Here is an 18,780-nt window from a genome sequence, read left to right on the forward strand (position 1 = left end):
GATTTGTTACCTGGCCTGTGTTTGACCTTAAAGAGTCAGTACAACAACGTTTTTGCATGTCCAAAGGATTGGGTAAGCACAGATGGACTGGCTGTTTAGCCTGTCCTATCGTGGGGGTGCAGCTCAGTGGGGCAAGTGCCACAAAAACAGTCTTGGACATAGGAAATAATGTTCCCTAATAGTTCCGAGATGGCAAGTGCCAGGAAAGGTCATCAGAGTCAGATGTGTGACTGGGGAAAGCCACCTTACCCTTACAAGCCTCTATCTCTACATCTGTAAGATGGATGTCCTTGCCTTGCCTACCTCAGAGGAGCAGAAGCAAACCATGCCTAAGTCTTGCCCTGCTATCTCCAGGCTGAGTGAGTGCAGTAGGTCCCAACCCTAATGTGGCTGAGGAGCTTGGCCTGGCCAGAGCAGGGTGGGTCCTCCTACCTGCTGGATGAGCTCCTCCTCATGCAGTAGGTGTAGACGGGAGATGCTGTACTGCTCCTCCAGGGCCAGTGCGAAGTACTCGATACTTCGGATGGACAGCTTCTCCTTGACTGTGAGGATGATGTCCTGGCAGCAGAGGGGAACAGGGTCACCTGATGAGCGGGAAGACTTCCCTGGCCTTCTTACAGCTCCCCCAGAACATCCAGGAGGGAGAAGCTAGTGCTTCTCCATTTATGCCCTGCACCACACAACACCCATCTATCTTGCTTTTCTGCAGAGACTGTAACCACCAAGGGGGAAGTACCAGTCTCTTGCCTCAGATCAACAGCTTTCTGGACAGAGTCCTACCAACTACCTCATGTGACTATGAGAAATAGGCTTCAGTTTCTTCTGAGATGGAGGAAACAATGACTACAGACTGCCAGGGAGGCTGTCAAGATGGAATAGCAGATATGCTACCCTGAGGTTTGATGGCTGCCAGGCTACACTCACCCTTTCTCTCCAGTGTCTCCCCCCCACCCCCCCACCCTCGCCGTCATGGCGAATGCCTCAGTCACACACATATGTTGTTCCCTTTAGCTTACACACTGTTTCCATCATTCTTCACAAGGCTGTTTCTCTTCCTTGAGGTTTTAGCTCACATGTCACCTCTTCAGAGAAGGACCGTGTGGCTTGTGTCTAAATGACACTGCCTATTATTCTCAGTTCCAGGGCCATCCTCCATTCTGGGGATTGAACCTATATCCTCATACATACTAGGCAAGAGCTCTCCCACTGAGCTAGGTCTCCAGCTCCTGGGGCACATTTAGACCCCCCATCATTCTTTAATGTCCATTTCTTTAACAAATTATGTTCTTTTTTTTGCAAAAGATGGTATATCGGGTACACGAAAGGGTTCTAGATTGAGAGTCCTCTTCCTCATTTCACTGTGTGTCCACAGGCACACTGCTCATTCTCTCTGTGGCTCGGTGCTTTAGAGAAAGGCCCTGAGAAGTATTGGGAGAACATCAACATCTATCAACCGGACTGCTGTATGCAGTCATTTCCCCATAGAAGGCACTTAGGACACTCTCTGGTGGGTAGTGTTCTACATATGCTCACTTCTAGCATTTGTTTTCTTGTTCATTACCTTTTACCCTAATAGACAGCAACTCGCCGACAGTGTAAACCTCACTTGGAGTCTTAGTCAGGGTTTTTATTACTGTGATAAACACCATGACCAAAAGCAAGCTGGGGAGGAAAGGGTTTATCTGGCTTACACGTCCATATCACAGTTCATAATCAAAGGACAGGAAGTCAAACAGGGCAGGAACCTGGAGGCAGGAGCTGATGCAGTGGCCATGGAGGGGAGATGCTTACTGGCTTGCTCCTCATGGCTTGCTCATCCTGCTTTCTTATAGAACCCAGGACCACCAGCCCAGGGATGGCCCTATCCACAGTGGACTGGGCCCTTTCCCAGCAATCACTAATTAAGAAAATGCCCTACAGTTGACTCTTATGGAGGAATTTTCTCAATTGAGGTTCCTTCCTTTAGGATGACTCTAGCTTGTGTCAAGCTGACATAATTAGCAGCACAGCTGGGGTCTGTTACATGCCAATGCTTGGGGCCTAGGAGGTGCTCAGCAAAGTGCCACCTGATGAGTGGCCACCGTGAAGGCACCATAAAACTGCCATCAGAACCTCAGATTTAGTAAGACCCAAACCTTCTCCCTGTGACTCCTGACTCCTAGTCTCTTCACTATCAGTTCCATTACCCTCTACAACCAAACCAGTGACTAAGTCCTGAAGAGGGTATCTGCTTCTGCAATTCCACAGCATTAATTCAGCACCTACTGTGTGCCAGGCATTGTGCTTACTATGACAGAAAGCCCTATCACTCTTTTTATTTTTTGGGGGGGGTGGGTGGGTTCGAGACAGGGTTTCTTCTCTGTGCAGCTTTGGAGCCTATCCTGGAACTAGCTCTTGTAGACCAGGCTGGTCTCGAACTCACAGAGATCCGCCTGCCTCTGCCTCCCGAGTGCTGGGATTAAAGGCATGCGCCGCCGCCACCACCTGGCTGCCCCATCACTCTTTCTTAACTTTACAATTATGAAATATAGACATACATACTTTTGGCATTGCAGACTGACTGCTCAATTTATGCAAATTTTTTTATTTTGTTACATCATATTCACTCATTTTTCTGTGCATGTTTGTGGTTGTGCACATGCCACAGTGTACCTGTGGAGGTCAGAGGACAATGTACAGGTATCTGTTCTCTTCTTCCACCATTGTGGGTTCTGAGGTTCAAACTCAGTTTGCCAGGTTTGGTGGCAAGCACTTTTACTGGCTGAGGCATTTCACTGGTCTGCATTATTGCTTTTTGACTGGTTGGCAAGCCTGCCTCTTGACTCTGTCAGTCCCCTTTCCCATCTTTCCCTTGCCTTGAAAGCCCATATATATTTCCTGTTTTGGCAACGTGCTGTCCAATGGACCCTCCTGCCACCCTAGTCTTCCACCTTCCATCCTGAGAGATGTCAAACCACAGCCATGGAACCAATCCAGCTCACTGCTAATTTTGTCATTAAAATTCATGAGCCATGCTAGTCACAGTGATAGGAAAGTTGAGTAAGTGACCCAGTGGACTTCAAAACATTTATTGTTTGCTCTTTTATCTTGCAGATCTAGGCAGTGGTTCTCAACCCTCCTAATGCTGCAACCCTTTAATACAAGTTCCTCATGTTGTGGTGACCCCTAGTCATAAAAATATTTTCATTGCTACTTCATAACTATAATTTTGTCAATATTAAAAATCATAATATAGCCGGGCAGTGGTTGCTCACACCTTTAATCCCAGCACTCAGGAGGCAGAGGCAGGCAGATCTCTGAGTTTGTGGTCAGCCTGGTCTATAGAGTGTCAGGACAGTCTCCAAAGCTACAGAGAAACCCTGTTTTTGGGGAAAAATAATATAAATATCTGATATTTGTGAAAGGGTGATTCAACCCCCAAAGGAGTTGTGGCTCATAGGCTGGGAACGGCTGCTCTAACTGACATCATTATGGCTGACATCAAGCCAGCTCTGTTGCTGAGCTCTGGGCTGGGATGCATGTCGGCTTAGGCAAAAACTCTACCAACTGAGCTGTATCTCTGGTCCCAAGAAAGAAGTCTTTTGATTAAGAATTTTCTTCGCTTGGTGAGAGTGGGCAGAAGAAGTCCCTGATGAGCTCACTGGGTTTTCTTTTTTCCACTGGTAGAATTTGTCTATAACTACCACTAAAAGACTTGCTTTATCAAATTTGGCTACTGCAGATAAGATTAGCCAGTATTATACTGGCTAAGCCTTTGTTCACTGTCATAACTCTATCTTCTTAATTCCTCTGTGATAGCAACCTTTATTGTAAATCCCCTTGAGGTATTTTTGGCTGCCACTGAAGGTTTACTTGCCCTCATCCACACTGCTTTGATCGAAGATGACAGAAGTAGAACCCTGCCTAATTCACTCACAAAACTTCCCTTCTGAAGCAGAATAATGGGGGAGAGGCAAGCCCAGCCCAGAGCTCAGCAACAGAGCCGGCTTGATGTCAGTCATAAGCCAGTGGATCATGACAAGTTGGGAACCTATGGGGCCTGCTTCCCTACCTACAAAGTGGGGATAGCGCTAGTCAGTGACCTCCCAAGGTCAACCGGATGTTAAATTAGATAGTACACAAGGAAGTGCTCAGCAGAGTGGCTGGCATGAATGAAACACATCCATTTCTCCCTCTTGTTCCTCCAATGGCTTTGGAGTGTCCTGGGTTCCAAAGGGCTTCCTCTATCTTCTAAGTCACACTAAGGTAGAAACAGGTGGGAATTTGGAGTACCTTGGGAAATTGCCAAAAGAAGGTACCAGAGCAAAATATTAGGTATGTTCCTAGGTAAGGAGTGTGTGTGTGTGTGTGTGTGTGTGTGTGTGTGTGTGTGTGTGTGTGTGTGTGTGTGTGTTGTGGCCTTTTATTTGTTTGTATAAGATGTCTATGTAACCCTGGATGTCCTGGAACTCACCATATAGACCAGGTTGGTCTTGAACTCACAGAAATGTTTCTGCCTCTGTTTCCTGAGTACTGGAATTAAAGACAGGTGTCACCACATTCAGCTCTTATGGCTTTTAATGTTTTAAAAACAACTCAAATAGCTAGCTTTCTCTCTGCATCCTCTGACACCTCTTCCTTCTATGCTCAAGAACAACTAGAACCATTTCTCCTATCTCTGGACAGTGCTGTCTGGCAATGGAGGCCCTCCATGGCTACACCCCCTTCCTGCTTGCTTCCCTTGATAAGGCCTATTTTCCTGGTGTGTACCTCATCTTCCATCTGCCCTTGTGGAAATCTTGGTTGCCCTTCTTAGCTGCTCAACTGCACTTCCTTTTCCATGCCTGGGCTGACGTGGTGCCAGCACGGGAAAGATGCATGCTACATAGCACAAGCATGACTTACTTATCCCATCTCTTGCAGCCTCACTTTACCTTGCTCTGAATGACTGGAGTTTCGGGCATGCCCACCCTCTCTAAACTTGACTGAAGGCTCCTGCTCAATCAAGCTTTACCAGGCTCAATCACCCCTCTCAGAGAATCTACAGTGGAGCGTTTATTTTGTATAAGAGCATACAAGGGCCTGGGCTTGTTCTCACATGGTGTTTAGCTAATTTGGTATTTGGGTAACAGGTGGAGGTAGAGACAATAGGCAGGAAAGCCTGGTGGTTAAGGGTGAAGGCATAGGAGGTATAATATGACCTTGGACAAACTACTTTGCCTTTGGGAATCCTGAGAGCCTCCCCTGCAGGAAGTGACAAAAGGACCATCCTTCAGGGTGGCTGTGGAACCAAGTGAGATAGTACAGTACTTATCTTGTCATAGGTACTCAGACTGCAGCGGGCACACCACCAAGGCAGACAGAGGGCAAGATGCCTGGCAGTCCATTAAGCTGGCAACATCTCTAAAGAAGAAGGGTCCAGGTTTACTGTTAATACCTTCACAGTTGTGTTTGCCTCAAACTTGAAAGCTTTGGTCTGTCCATTCTCCAGGTACACCTTGAGCACATTCGGCATGCACAGCAGAGAGTTCCCCTGGAAAACACAAGGATGGTATTATGTCACTGACACACTCTTCTGGCTCCTGGAGTACCAGCTGCCTGGCACTGCCAGTTTTGGAGAGCCCATTGCTGCTTGTTAGCATTTGAGAATTTCTGCAGGGAGGAAAGATTTGCTTTGCCCAGGAACATGCATGAGAGCTGCTCAATGCCATGAATAGTGGGAAAGCAAGGGTGAGGCTTGCCCTGTCAGAGCACTGCAGGAGCCTGGCAGTGGCTCACAACCATTCACTGATGTGTATCTATTGGTTGCCACCCTTAGGGGGCCATTTGAAAAATGACGACTGATATTTGTCATCTTCTGTGCTCTTCACATAGGGCCTTTCTGAGATTCTCAGACCCTTCCAAGTGGGGCTGGAGAGGAATGGAGGTGGCAGTAGAAGTGGAAAGCTTCTTTAGTGCCTCCCTGTTTTACTGTTGGAGTTCTGCAGTGAAGCATCAGCAGGGGGCAGAAAGAGAAACCCTGCACCTCCACTGACCCCAACCATCACCTCTCCTAGGGACCCTGCCCTCTTACAGGGCTCTAGGAGTGGAGGCATAAGGCTAGTCTTTAGTAACTCCATACCAGTCATGATTCCTGGGAGCAGGGGAGCAGGGGAGCAGGGGAGCAGGGGAGCAGGGGAGCAGGGCAGCATTTGGGGGGATCTAAATGACCTCTGAGTTGAGCTGACAGTGAGAAATTCTCAAGTTCCCAGGATTTGAACCAGGATTACCAGGGCTATCTATGTATCTCTATGGAGAATCTGGATAGAAATTCCAACTGGGTAAGGAAGTTCCTCAATCTCCCCCCCACCAAACAACAAAACAAACAAACAAAACAAAAAACACCTGACAGCATTTTCCCCGTGAGAATCTAGAGTCTTCTAGTATGAAATATTATAGCTCAGTTAGATTTTTTTTTGGATACAGTGTTTTTATTTATGGAGGTAAGGGTAGTGTCATAGTCTGTCCTGGTTGTTTTTTGTCAACTTGACACAGATAGAGTTATCTGGGAAGAGGAACCTCAACCGAGAAAACACCTCCATCAGATTGAGAGTCGACAAGTCCTTAGTACATTTTCTTGGTTAATGGTTGATGTGGGAGGGCCCAGACCATTCCTCCTCTGGTGGGTAGGTGGTCCTGAGGTGTATAAGAAAGCAGGCTCAGCAGGCAGGGGAAGGAACAGAAAGCAGCATTCCTCCACAGCCTCTGCTTCAGCTCCTGTCTCCAGGTTCCTGCTCTGGGTCTCTGCTTTGACTTCCCTCAGCGATGGAGTTGTAAGCTGAAGTAAACCCTTGACTTTCCAAGCTGCTTTTGGTCATGGTGTTTAATCACAGCAACAGAAACCCTAGCTAAGACACACTCCAAACCAAATTACACTCAGCCAAGGTGTGGGATTTCAAGCAGCCCCCTCTGCTGTCATTTTGCATTTCTGGTTCTGGGTATAGAAATCTCATTTTGGATTTCCCACCTGCGGGCTTTTCTCCTTGGTATGTTATAATGTGAGATTTACAAGGCTGAGAAAAAAAAATACAGCCCTGACATCATGTAGCTCCCGCCATTTGTTCTTCTTTGAAGCTTTTTCAAATTTTATCTAAATTTATACAGTTTAGAGAGCTGAAAAAACAGACTCTGCCCAATTCTACATTCTTTTATTCTTATTCTACATTTCATATATGATTTTTATGTAGGCTTTCTATTTATTATTTCAAAGGCTTTAAGATATTCAAAGGAACTGAAATATTGGAATTGAAATAACCATCTCTCCATTCTAGACACATAGCATCTTTCTGGCTTTAGTTATTTAAAATCCTGATACTACAGCTTTTAGTGTATGCATTTGAATTTCCTTATATTCTAAATTTATAGAAGAGAGAAGTGAGATGTCTTGGCCCTATTTCCCAGCAGACATTGAGCTGTGTCTCGTTCCACCACCCCCATACTTTTACAAGCTATCTCACAAAGCCCTCATGGGTGCACAATTGTAGCTCTTTTCTCAGCATCCAGGCTGACATTTTTTCTGATTTGTGCTCATTTGCTAATGAGCTGGCAGCTCACCACCTTCATCACTTTGTAACAGTTTCCTTTGCATCTCTTTAACTGTGAGTCAAGCCAGACCCAACTCCAAGGCTTGGCTTTACTACTCTAGAACAATCTAGAACATGGTTCTCAGCCTGCGGGTTGCAACCCCTTGTGGAGTCGAATGGCCCTTTCACAGGAGTCAAATATCAGATATCCTGCATATCAGATATTTACATTATGACTCATAACAGTACAAAATTAGTTATGATGGAACAATGAGGTAGTTTAAGGTTGGGGTCACCACAACATGAGGAACTGTATTAAAGGGTTGCAGTAGTAAGATTGAGAACCGCTGATCTAGAATGATGTGTGCTCTTACAGCTGTCTTCTCATTTTCCAAGGGAAGATGAACCGGTGTCATCAGCTTCTGCGTGGTTGTGAGGAAGAACAGGCAGGTCACAGTGATGGGCACTCACTGGTTCACTGCCTCGTCCATGGATGGCTGGACAGATGCCTATAAACGGCTCTTGGATCCCAACCCACAAGCTTCCCAGAGTCACTTTAGGGGATCCCTGGTCCTCTAAACTGCCCACCCCCAACAAAACCCTTAACGAGTTCAGTAGCCAGTCTGGGTCTCAAAACTTGTCCTCCTCTTGTGTTTTCAGGACAGATACCAGGGGGTTGGGGATGATGGCCATTTTAAAGTGACAGTCCAGGTTACCTGGTCCACACCCATGGTGCCTTCATTCTCTCTGTCCTGGGCTGTTTCTTAACCAGGTCAACTAGATCTTTGTTTAAATGGCCATGGACCCCATTCCTTCAATTTCTCTGGATGACAGAAGTTTAGACTTGAAAGTGTTAAAATCTTATACTGATTGCTGGATTCAGAATAGCAAGAATTACCAGGTGTTTTATAAATTATGAGTAAATATATCTTTAATCAATAAGTAAATATTAAAAACATCAACCTCAGGCTGGGAAACGGCTCTGTGGTTAAGAACATTTGTTGCTCTTTGCAGAGGACCTGAGTTTAGTTCTTAGTACCCCCAGGGTACTCACCAATGTAAGTCTAGCTTCAGGGGATCCAATGCCCTCTTCTGACTTCTATGAGCATATGTGCGCGAGCGCTTGCGTGCACTGGCACACACACACACACACACACACACACACACACACACACACACACACACGCACACACGCACACACGCACACACACACTATATACAGACAGATACATACACATAAATAAAAATAAATCTTAAAACAATCAATCTGAAGATCCAACTTTCCCTTAACAAACATGTCTTCTGACACCACACTCCCAGCCTTCTCCCATCAACCCTGGCTCTCTCTATATCAAAAAGGACTAGAGAGCATGTCTAGGAAGAAACAAAAGTGAAGCCACATAGACCTACGCTCCTGTCTTTTTTTTAACTGTGTGATTTAACAGTTAATTCTGTTAATCTAAGCCTTTTTCTTCTTTTGTTACAATTCCTCCTTTACAGGATATGGTGGTGATTAGGGTTTGACACAGAAAGATTTACAGTTCATAACAGATGTTCAGTAAGACGCTGGGCTCTTATCAACAGATGTTGAGCTCTTAAAAATCAAAACAGCAATTCTAGTTACCACCATCATTATTAGCAATATATTAATATTTCCATTCAAATATAAGCTCATTCATAATGAGAACCAGAATCAGTAGGAATATCACAGGAGGAGAGTGGAGCTGGTGAATACCAGGCAGCCACACTCCGGGTTTGTCCCTCATCCCACCCATAACCCAGGCCTCACCAGCTTCCCTGGTTCAGGTCTGCAGGCACCTCATGGAGGAAGTACATAAGCCTCCAGCAAATGCATTCTTTCGTAAGATTCCAGAGTTTTGGGGAGGAACATGCTAGAAGACAGTTTGTCCACTTCAGCAAACACTCCCATCCCTGACCAGTGACCTCACCTGGCTGTGCCCACTGACCAGCACTTCCTCAGCAAAGTGCACCTTCACAGGATTGGTCTTCAGCCGGGCCCTCTTCTCTTCAGTCAAGAAGGATGACTTGGGGACCCCCTGGAAGATGTTAACATAACACACTTTGGAACAGCACAGTCATAAATCTGTTTTCATCTTCTCATTTCTTAAAAAAAAAAAAAAAGCCTCATGGCTGCTATAGATTCATTCAAGCCCACACAAAAGGAGGGTACCCTATTTAAAGACTTCTTTTCCTAGAATCTAAGGAATCCAACCTAGACAATGTTCTTGTGTCTGAACAGTTGGAAACTCCAAATGGCAGCACACTAGTGGTAACAATGAAGACAAAGAGGACTCAGAGGGGAAGACTTGAAATCCAAGCCAACTGCTACCTCAGGAGTTGTGAAAACATCAAACACAAATTCGTATGAATGGACGTGTGTGTGTGTGTGTGTGTGTGTGTGTGTGTGTGTGTGTGTGTGTAGATGTCTCATGATAAAAGTGCTTGCTGTGCAATCATGAAATCATTAGGACTGGAGTTCGGGTATTAGCTCTTAGGTAACAAAGCCTGAACCTAAGCCCTTTTGGTTTCCATGTGCACACATGCACATGCACACACATGCACACCAGATAGACAGACACATACACATAAATAAACCTTAAAAATAAGCAGATGGCTTTGGCTTTCTTGGACCTTCTCTGAATTTCAGTCTTTCCATGCACACATATGGGAGCTAGACAGAGTTCCCTGATGCTCTGGCCTCTGTGGCATGTGACTGGCACTCTCTTCTTCCAGAAGCAGAAAGACTCACATTAGTTGGTATGATTAAATGACAACCCCTTATAGAGATCATATCAGGTCAAACTGTGACACTTGAGCACTGTCTTATATGAATTAGACCAACCAGACATACTATTCCTGCTCAATGGAGTATTTCCCAGCTAGAGCCCCACATTCCCTTCATCATTGTAGATGGTCTTTTAGGCCAACCTTTAGGGTGTCTGTGGTGTATAAGAATCCCAAGATGGCACTCTGGACCATGTTCTATGTAGCTGAGGGAAGAGATACATAATGGCAATGGGGAACTTGCTGGAAGCAAAGTTCATGTCCTTAGGTAACAACACACCAATACATGAAGTACACGAAATGAACAAATGACACTGAAACTGATAATTGTGATATTACTTGGTGTGACAGGACATAAAACTCTGATTCAGCATCTCAGAGACATAGCTTGCTCAAACCACAACAGTAACAAAAACTCTAGCATGAGAAGGAAGCATAGCTCTGCTCCCAGGAAGCAAGACATGTAGAAATTCTTGGTTTTTCAATCCGAAGGAATAAAAGAAACAGGAAAAGAAAAAGCTGAAATCCAAAGCTAGTGATGAGATGATTAGACTACTTGAGTAAGCTTAAGACTCACATCCAGGTGAATCTAGGTGCTCATGGAACCAGACTATGCCACAGTTGGCACTGCCCAAAATCACAGAAAGGAAGACATACTTAAAGACTACAGATGGCCATTATCAAATTTGCTACAACAAACACCAAAGATTCAGAAAAGCACACACTGGAAAGCCTGCTGTTAATTCTTCATAAAAATCTAAGAGACATGTAGGGAGTTTCGGACACTGATCACTGATGACTAAGGAGTTACCAAGGATGAGTCAGAGCCAACAGAGTTTATTTCTCTTTAGAAGAGAGCATTCTAGACTGATGGCTAGAGTCCTGTGGATATTGCAGAATTCCTTCAACCTTGCAAAGCATTTAATAATCTCTCTCACAGCTCTGCGGAGGGGAAGGCCAGACGCAGAGCCTTTAGGTGGATTCAGCAATGGTTTATCTGCACTCTAAATAGTTCTTTATTTCCTTTATGTTCCTTTTCTGTGTTGGGGATGAAACCCAGGGCCTTGTTCCTGTTAGACAAGGGATCTAAAACTGAGCTATAAGTCCTGATTTCTATCTAAGTAACTCAGGCTCCCTTTGGCTTAACCCTTCTTGTTAGTGCTTAGCAATGCCTTGGATGAAGGCAGAGACAGAATTTATGAATGTAGAACTGTAGGAGGTCATCAACAGAAATTGAATGAGATCCGTGAGAATTAGGAGAAGCTGTGAGTCAAAGACCAGGAAAACCCAAGAGCAAGTGTAAGAGAGCATAGAGGGACAGGGCTGTCAACAGTGAGTGTTCAAAGCATCAGGGAAGTGGTACCACCAAAGACCCAGAAGAATGGAGAACCAAGGACAGAGCAGAAGAGAGGCAGAGAGAGAGCAGGGATCTACAGCAGGCAATCACTGTTCCTCACACCAGGGAGGGCAACCTCCTAAGAGTTAGGCCCAGAGCTGGAATGTGTTAAAGAAAATTATCTGGCTGAGAACTAGAAGTAGAAGAGACCTGAAAAGATGAGGCTTCTTGACAAGAAAGAACGATGATTATAGCTGGCAACTGTACAAATAAGCCTTTTAGACTCAGGACTATAAAAGCACAGCCAAAACACCAGCCAAGGCAACATGACCTGACAGGGATTAATAGGAAGAGTGACTCCGAGGGGGAGGGATAATCAATTGGACAAGCATGGGATGGTGGACTTAGCTTAGAAGCTATTCATTTGAAAACCAGCTCAGTATTTCACTGACCACAAATCTCACCCAACCCAACACAGTGTGATTGGCCTTGCCAAGTGTTAATCCACTCCTGAGCTCCACTAGCATTCTTGGTGCACATCCTTCATTCCAAGGAGCATTCTTTGGCTGTTGGTGGAACCTTTCTGGATGACACCATTTACAAGTGTCTTAGGTTTCTATTGCTGTGGAGACACACCATGACCACGGTGACTCTTATAAAGGAAAAATGTTTAATTGGGGTGGCTTCTGTTTTCAGAGGTTTAGTTCAGTATCATCATGGTATGACATGGTGCTAGAGAAGAGTCCTACATCTTGATCTTCAGGCAACAGGAAGTGAACAGAATGTCATATTAAGTGAAGCTTGAGCAAAGGAGACCTCAAAGCTCACGTCCGCTGTGACACACTTCCTTCAACAAAGCCACACCTCCTAACAGTGCTACTCCCCATGAGCTTATTGGGGCCAGTTACATTCAAACCACTACAGCAAAGATCACTACAAAATTGCAATCCATCCAGAAAACCATTAGCAGAGTGAAAAGTCATAAAAACACACCTATGAGAAGTAATGGTTCCATCTGAAGACACAAAAACCATGTTGCCAAATCTCAGAAGAGTTATCTCAGATAAAATAGATGGTTTTGAATTAGCATAGTCAGTGGGAGGTACAAGGAAACAGGACTGCACTGAGAAAGACTGCACCCTCATCTGTCATGGAAAAGCCACATGGCGGCTCCTGTGTTCTCACATCTGCAAGTCAGCACTGCAAACCAGGTACCCAACATCAGTTATACTCTTTAAATCACCTGTGTAAGTGCACTGATATTTTAAAGGAACAATTTGAAGGATAGGAACTACCATTTTTCCTAGGAGTTCTGAACTCTTCCTAGGTTTGCTAATAAAATGTGTGTTATTGTTGCAGAGTTAATGTTTAAAAGTGTTAGAGTAGAAAAAAATGTCAGCTAGACGTGGAGGTGCACTCTTTTTAGACAGGGTTTCTCTGTGTAGCTTTGGAGCCTTTCCTGGAACATGCTCTGAAGACCAGGCCAACTTCGAACTTGCAGAGATCCGCCTGCTTCTGCCTCTGCCCTGAATGGTGCACTCCTTTAATCCCAGCATTCAGGAGGCAGATACAGGGAGAATCTCTGTGAGCTCTAGGCCAGCCTGGTCTACAGAGTGAGTTCCAGGACAGCCAAGGCTACACAGAGAAATCCTGTCTCAAACAAACAAACTGTCAAACAAACAAAAACCCTAAAAACCGAAAAGAAGGAAGGAAGAAATTAATTAGTTTCTGGTCAAAAGAATGGACTCTCTGGGCTGGGTAGACTTAAGTTCCAGTTGGGCTGGTTCAATCACTGGCTAAAGTCCACCTAGGGAAGGGCTGCTCACCTTAAGCCACACTAACAAGCTAGTATAATTATCTCTTTAATGAGATACTGTTCTTTTTCCCTCCCAGAATCCCTGCCCCTACACCCTGAGGGGTGTAGGTCTGCCCTCAGGAAGAGCATTGTTTCCTTTTCCTTTTATAAGCATGCTTTCTTTAACACTTTGCAATGTTGAGGTTCCTTCACTTTCTCTAAAGCCTCCCTCCCTGCCACTGCAGCTGGCATGGCGGTCAGACACAGGACAGGCTGCAGTGGTATGGCTTGCCCCTTCTCTTCTCCATGCTCCTCCTCTAGGTGGCTGCAGAGGGTTGAAGCATGCTTGCCCCAGGGCTTTTCTTTTAAATGCTAATAAAACCATTCTTGTGCTTCCATCAGAGTTCACTCTTAAAATCTTTAATTAATGAAACTAAGAACTCCAAAGGGGACTCTGACTTTCCCTTTATGAAAAGAATCTTAAAAATGACTAGTCGAAAAGTTGTTTTGTACCTTTGCAGCACCTTTGCCAAGGGTGATAAAACGACACTCAATATTATTTTGTGAAAACAGCAAGGTGTATGAAGGCCAAACAGCATCATTTTAGTAAGTAAGTGTGGGCTCTGGAGTCTGACTCCCTAGAAATAAACCCATCCTCGCTCAACTCTGGGTGTTACACAGTGAACTGTGTGGCCATAGCATCTGTATCTGCAAAGTGGTGGATAATGAGTAGAGTTTGCTTTGTAGGATTTCCTTCTGGTAAAAATTATGTAACATGTTAACTGTTAGCATTAATACTAAAATAATTAATGTAATTGATTATTCTTAATTGATTTAAGAATTCAGACTTGGGCTGAGGACATGGCTCAGTGGTTAAGAGTCCAGGCCATCATTAGTCTCTGTGTTGCACACCTTTAATCCCAACACTTAGAAGACAGAGGTAGGCAGATCTCTTTGGCTTCAAGACCAGCCTGGTCTACACAGAGTTCCAGGACAGTCAGAGCCACATAGTGAGACCCTGTCTCAGAAACAACAACAAAAGAATTCGTGCTACTCTCCAGAGTTCAACTCCTAGCACCCACTTCAGGTGGCTCATAACTGCCCGTAGCTCCAGCTCCCAAGAACCCAATACCTCTCTTCCAGCTCCCTTGTGCACACATTCATTTCACAAACACACACACAGACACATACTCATACACATAATTTAAGAAAAATTACAATGATACTTTTTAAAATGCAAATTTTAAGGCAGAATATATTTTCCCATAAACTCTGTGCCGTAGCTGTAAGAAGCAGAAATTAATGTTCTAGCTTTGGATTTTATAATTCCTAACCCATTTCAATTATTTGAGGATCCCAAGACTCTATCATGACCACAGCAATACCATCCCTCCTTGTTGAAGCAAGTCATGTCTGCTTATGTCTGTAAAATGCTTTGGATTACTTCTGATGGAGGCCTGGAAGGTCAGCCCATGGTCAGGGCATTTCTCAGGAGTCCTGGTGTCCAGAATTAGATTCCTCTGAGTATGGTACTCACATTCTACCTGGAAAGTCTGGTACTGCAACATAGACATTTTTTTCAGTTTTGTGTGTGTGTGTGTGTGTGTGTGTGTGTGTGTGTGTGTGTGTGTGTGTGTAAAGATTTTATTTATTATGTATATAACATTCTGCTTCCATGTACATCTGCACACCAGAAGAGGGCACCAGATCTCATAATGGATGGTTGTGAGCCACCATGTGGTTGCTGGGGATTGAACTCAGGACCTCTGGAAGAGCAGTCAGTGCTCTTAACCTCTGAGCCATCTCTCCAGGCCCTACTTTTCAGTTTTTAAGGAAGACAGCTATGTGCCATTCTCTGCCTCACAGAACCAAGTGCTTTACTTTGTCCATTTCATGGAATTGCTGTGGGAAACCCCCACCTAATTAAGACTAAGATGCTTCCCATTGAGATGATAATAAGCTAAATAAAAAGAATGGCTTACCACCTGCACTGTTATTTACACTGATTAGCCATTCCATTTTTGTATTGGGTTCACATTATTTCATAAACAGACTCTGGTCAGAATAGAAAAGCCTCCATTTAGTGTGCATGGAACATTCAGCTTGTCATATTTATAGCAAACATTTTAATCCTAATTGGGTGATTTCTCACCTCCCCCCATTGTTCCCAAGAAATAAAAGGAAACATTTGTTGAACAAGGAGAGGAGTCTAGTACTTTGTTTATGGAATGTTTGGACCACAAAAATGTTACATTTTCATACAACTAAGGGCCATTTCTTCCACTGTGCTTCTTCCTATCCCCATATGCACAGGAAATTCTTCAACAGCCAATTGTCTGATGGTCAACCACCCAGGTTATCTCTTATTTTAATTTACTTAAAATTATATTTATTTATTGTCTGCACACACAATGACTCTTTCCTTTCACTATCTAGGTCTCAGGCACTGAACTCCGGTCATCAAGCATGACAGCAATATATATTCTGTAACACCATATGGTAAGTGATAAGGCTGCCTGTATCCCAACTATGTAAAAATGTTAAGGGTAGTTATACACACTTATAATACCAGCACTCAGGAGGCTGAGGCAGGAGGATTCACTATAAGATGTCGATTTTGATTTTTATTATTTTCTTTAATCATTTAGTTGGTTGGTTTATATAGCCCAGCCTGGTCTTCATCTGAGTATGTAGTTGAGGTGGGCCTTGAACTTCTGACCTGTCTGCCTCCGCCTGACGATTTCATGCACCACTACACTTAGTTATTTTATTAGTTTTATTTTTTCTCCAACTTCTTTTCATCAAATACTTAATTGATGTTTTTCCTTTTTAAATAGCAAAAACAGTTAAGACTATAAATTTTACCTTGATCACAGCTTCAACACATAGTAATTTTGTTATTGTTATTTTGAGATTTGGCCTTTTCCATGTAGCCCTGGCTGTCCTAGAACTCACTATGGAGACCAGGCTGGCTCTGAACTCACAGACCCTCCTTCCTCTCCTTCTGAGGACTGGGATTAAAATGTGTGTGGCACCACACCCAACTTAGTTTTTATTTTAAATTATATCCAGGAAAAGGAACCTTTATAGCTTTAAAAATATGTTTTGTGTATTTTTTAATAGGGTCTCATATATAACCTAAGATAGCCTGGAGTTTGCTCTGAAACCAGGTTGGCCTCAAACATTTGGTCCTCTTCTCTCAGTCTCCTGAGAGCCGGGACTTTAAGTGTAAGCCTCCACATCCATACCTATATGCTTTTTTCCTTTTTAATTGGGGAGGGCTGTGGTTTTTTGTTTGTTTTTGGTTTGTTTACTCATTTGGCTCTTTGGGGGCCTGCCACCCAGCTCCCAAATAAAGCACAGAGGCTTATTCTTTTTTATGAATGTCTGGACTTAGCTTGATTTATTTCTAGACAGCGTTTCTTAAATTATCCTGTCTATCTTTTGGCTCTGGGCTTTTACTTTTCTATATTCTATATACCTTTCTCTACTTCTTACTCTGGCTGGCTGGGTAGCTGGGTAGCTGGCCTTTGGTGTCCTCTCTCCTTCTTTTCTCATTCTTCAGTCTTCTCTTTCCAGAGTTCTCCTTCTATTTACTCTCTCTGCCTGCCAGCCCCGTGTATCCTTTCTCCTGCCTAGCTATTGGCTGCTCAGCTCTTCATTAGATCCATCAGGTATTTTAGACAGGCAAAGTATCACAGCTTCACAGAGTCAAATGCAGCATTAAAGAACGCAACACATCTTTGGATCATTAAACAAATGTTCCACAGCATAAACAAATGTAACATATCTTCAACTAATATTCCACAACAGGGGGTGTTACTGTATTTTCTTGTTAATCTAATGTATAATCAATTGGGTTAGGTTATTAAATATATTATTAAAATTCCCTCCTCCTTTTCTGATCTAAGTGTAGCTAAATTCTCAAAAGGTGAACTTTTTGTCAATGTTTCCTCCCTGGTGAGTTTCTCTTACAACTTCATCCCAGGAGTTTCCCAAGGGCCCCTTTGGTGATCAGGACTGACATTTTCTGTCTCATTGTAACTATATCCTACCTTGTGGTGGGCCTCAGCTCATAAAACTGTCACAGAGGGCTCTTCATTTGGTGCTTTGGATGATCCATTATTCAGACAAGGCAGTTACTGTCACCCACCATTTTACTCAGTGAAAACTGGAAGCAGGAACTTGTCCAAATCCAAGCTCGTCTTGAAGCTCCAGTTTGTTGTCCCCTCCATTAGCTCACTCTGCATTACACACGGTCTCCTCCCCTGAATACAGGTACCCAAGGTCCGGGCCACATCTGTTCCCTCCACGGCCCCTGTGGCCAGGAGGTCTTCAGGTCATGTTGGCTGACTAGCCATCCACTGCCTGGCAGCTGCCACCCTCTGCCCTATTTTATAAGGTATATCTTCAAGAAGCATCAGAGTCTTAGGGTCAGGGAGATTAAAACTAACATATAGGACAAAAAAAGAGATTTACCGATGTGCAGCGAACAACTGTAATTGAAAGAGCATCTTCAGTTTCCCTGAAAAACAGAAAAGGATAAAAGAAAAACATTCAGTCATTTGTGTGTGTGTGTGTGTGTGTGTGTGTGTGTGTGTGTGTGTGTGTGTGGTATGGGAGAATGTGTGTGTGTGTGGTATGTGTATATGTGTGTGTGTGTGTGTGGTATGTGTATGTGTGGTGTATGTGTGTGGTATGTGTGTGTGTGTGTGTGTGTGTGTGTGTGTGTGTGTGTGTGTGTGTGTGTGTGTGTGTGTGTGGTGTGTATGTGTGGTGTATGTGTGTGTGTGTATGTGTGTGGTATGTGTGTGTATGTGGTGTGTATGTGTGTGGTGTGTGTATGGTATGTGGGGTGTGTATGTGTGTGGTATGTGTGTATGGTGTGTGTGTTGTGTGGCATGTGGTGTGTGTGTGTGTGTATGTGTGTGATGTGTATGTGGTGTGTGCAGTGTGTTTTTGTTTGTGTTGTGGTGTGTATGTGTGGCACACTATGATAAAGCTGTCTCTTTAAAAAGGCTTCTTGGGCTCAGCAAAGCTAAAGAGGACCTGAGAGCGCTCTGTCTGCCTGGATACCCATCTCTGCCATGTGAACACTCCACAGCCACTACTTTAAGGCTCTTCCTTTAGTCTCATATGGCAGAGAACTCATGCAGTTAATATGGGCTAGATAATTCTTTAAGCATGGTGACAACACAGGCAATTTAATTATTTCAAAACACACAGGCTAAACATTCTTCTGTCGATAACATCTATCAGCTAAAAGCCACCTCTTTTGTGGTGTTTGGGCACACACAGTCACT

At 44.0% G+C, this 18,780-nt stretch overlaps 1 protein-coding gene across 1 annotated transcript in view; it reads right to left on the reverse strand.

The window, feature by feature from the left end:
* The window catches only part of Frmpd1 (FERM and PDZ domain containing 1), a 53,370-nt gene that overhangs the window by 17,229 nt on the left and 17,361 nt on the right, over positions 1-18,780 (reverse strand). Inside the window, exons 4-7 of the mRNA XM_027403179.2 lie at positions 17,957-18,002; positions 9,491-9,598; positions 5,417-5,512; positions 433-558 (exon numbers count right to left, since the gene is read on the reverse strand). Coding sequence (XP_027258980.1) covers positions 433-558; positions 5,417-5,512; positions 9,491-9,598; positions 17,957-18,002 — 376 coding nt within the window. The remainder of the gene's footprint in view (positions 1-432; positions 559-5,416; positions 5,513-9,490; positions 9,599-17,956; positions 18,003-18,780) is intronic.

Source organism: Cricetulus griseus, chromosome 2 (genome assembly GCF_003668045.3).
Source record: "Cricetulus griseus strain 17A/GY chromosome 2, alternate assembly CriGri-PICRH-1.0, whole genome shotgun sequence".
Lineage (NCBI taxonomy): Eukaryota > Metazoa > Chordata > Mammalia > Rodentia > Cricetidae > Cricetulus > Cricetulus griseus.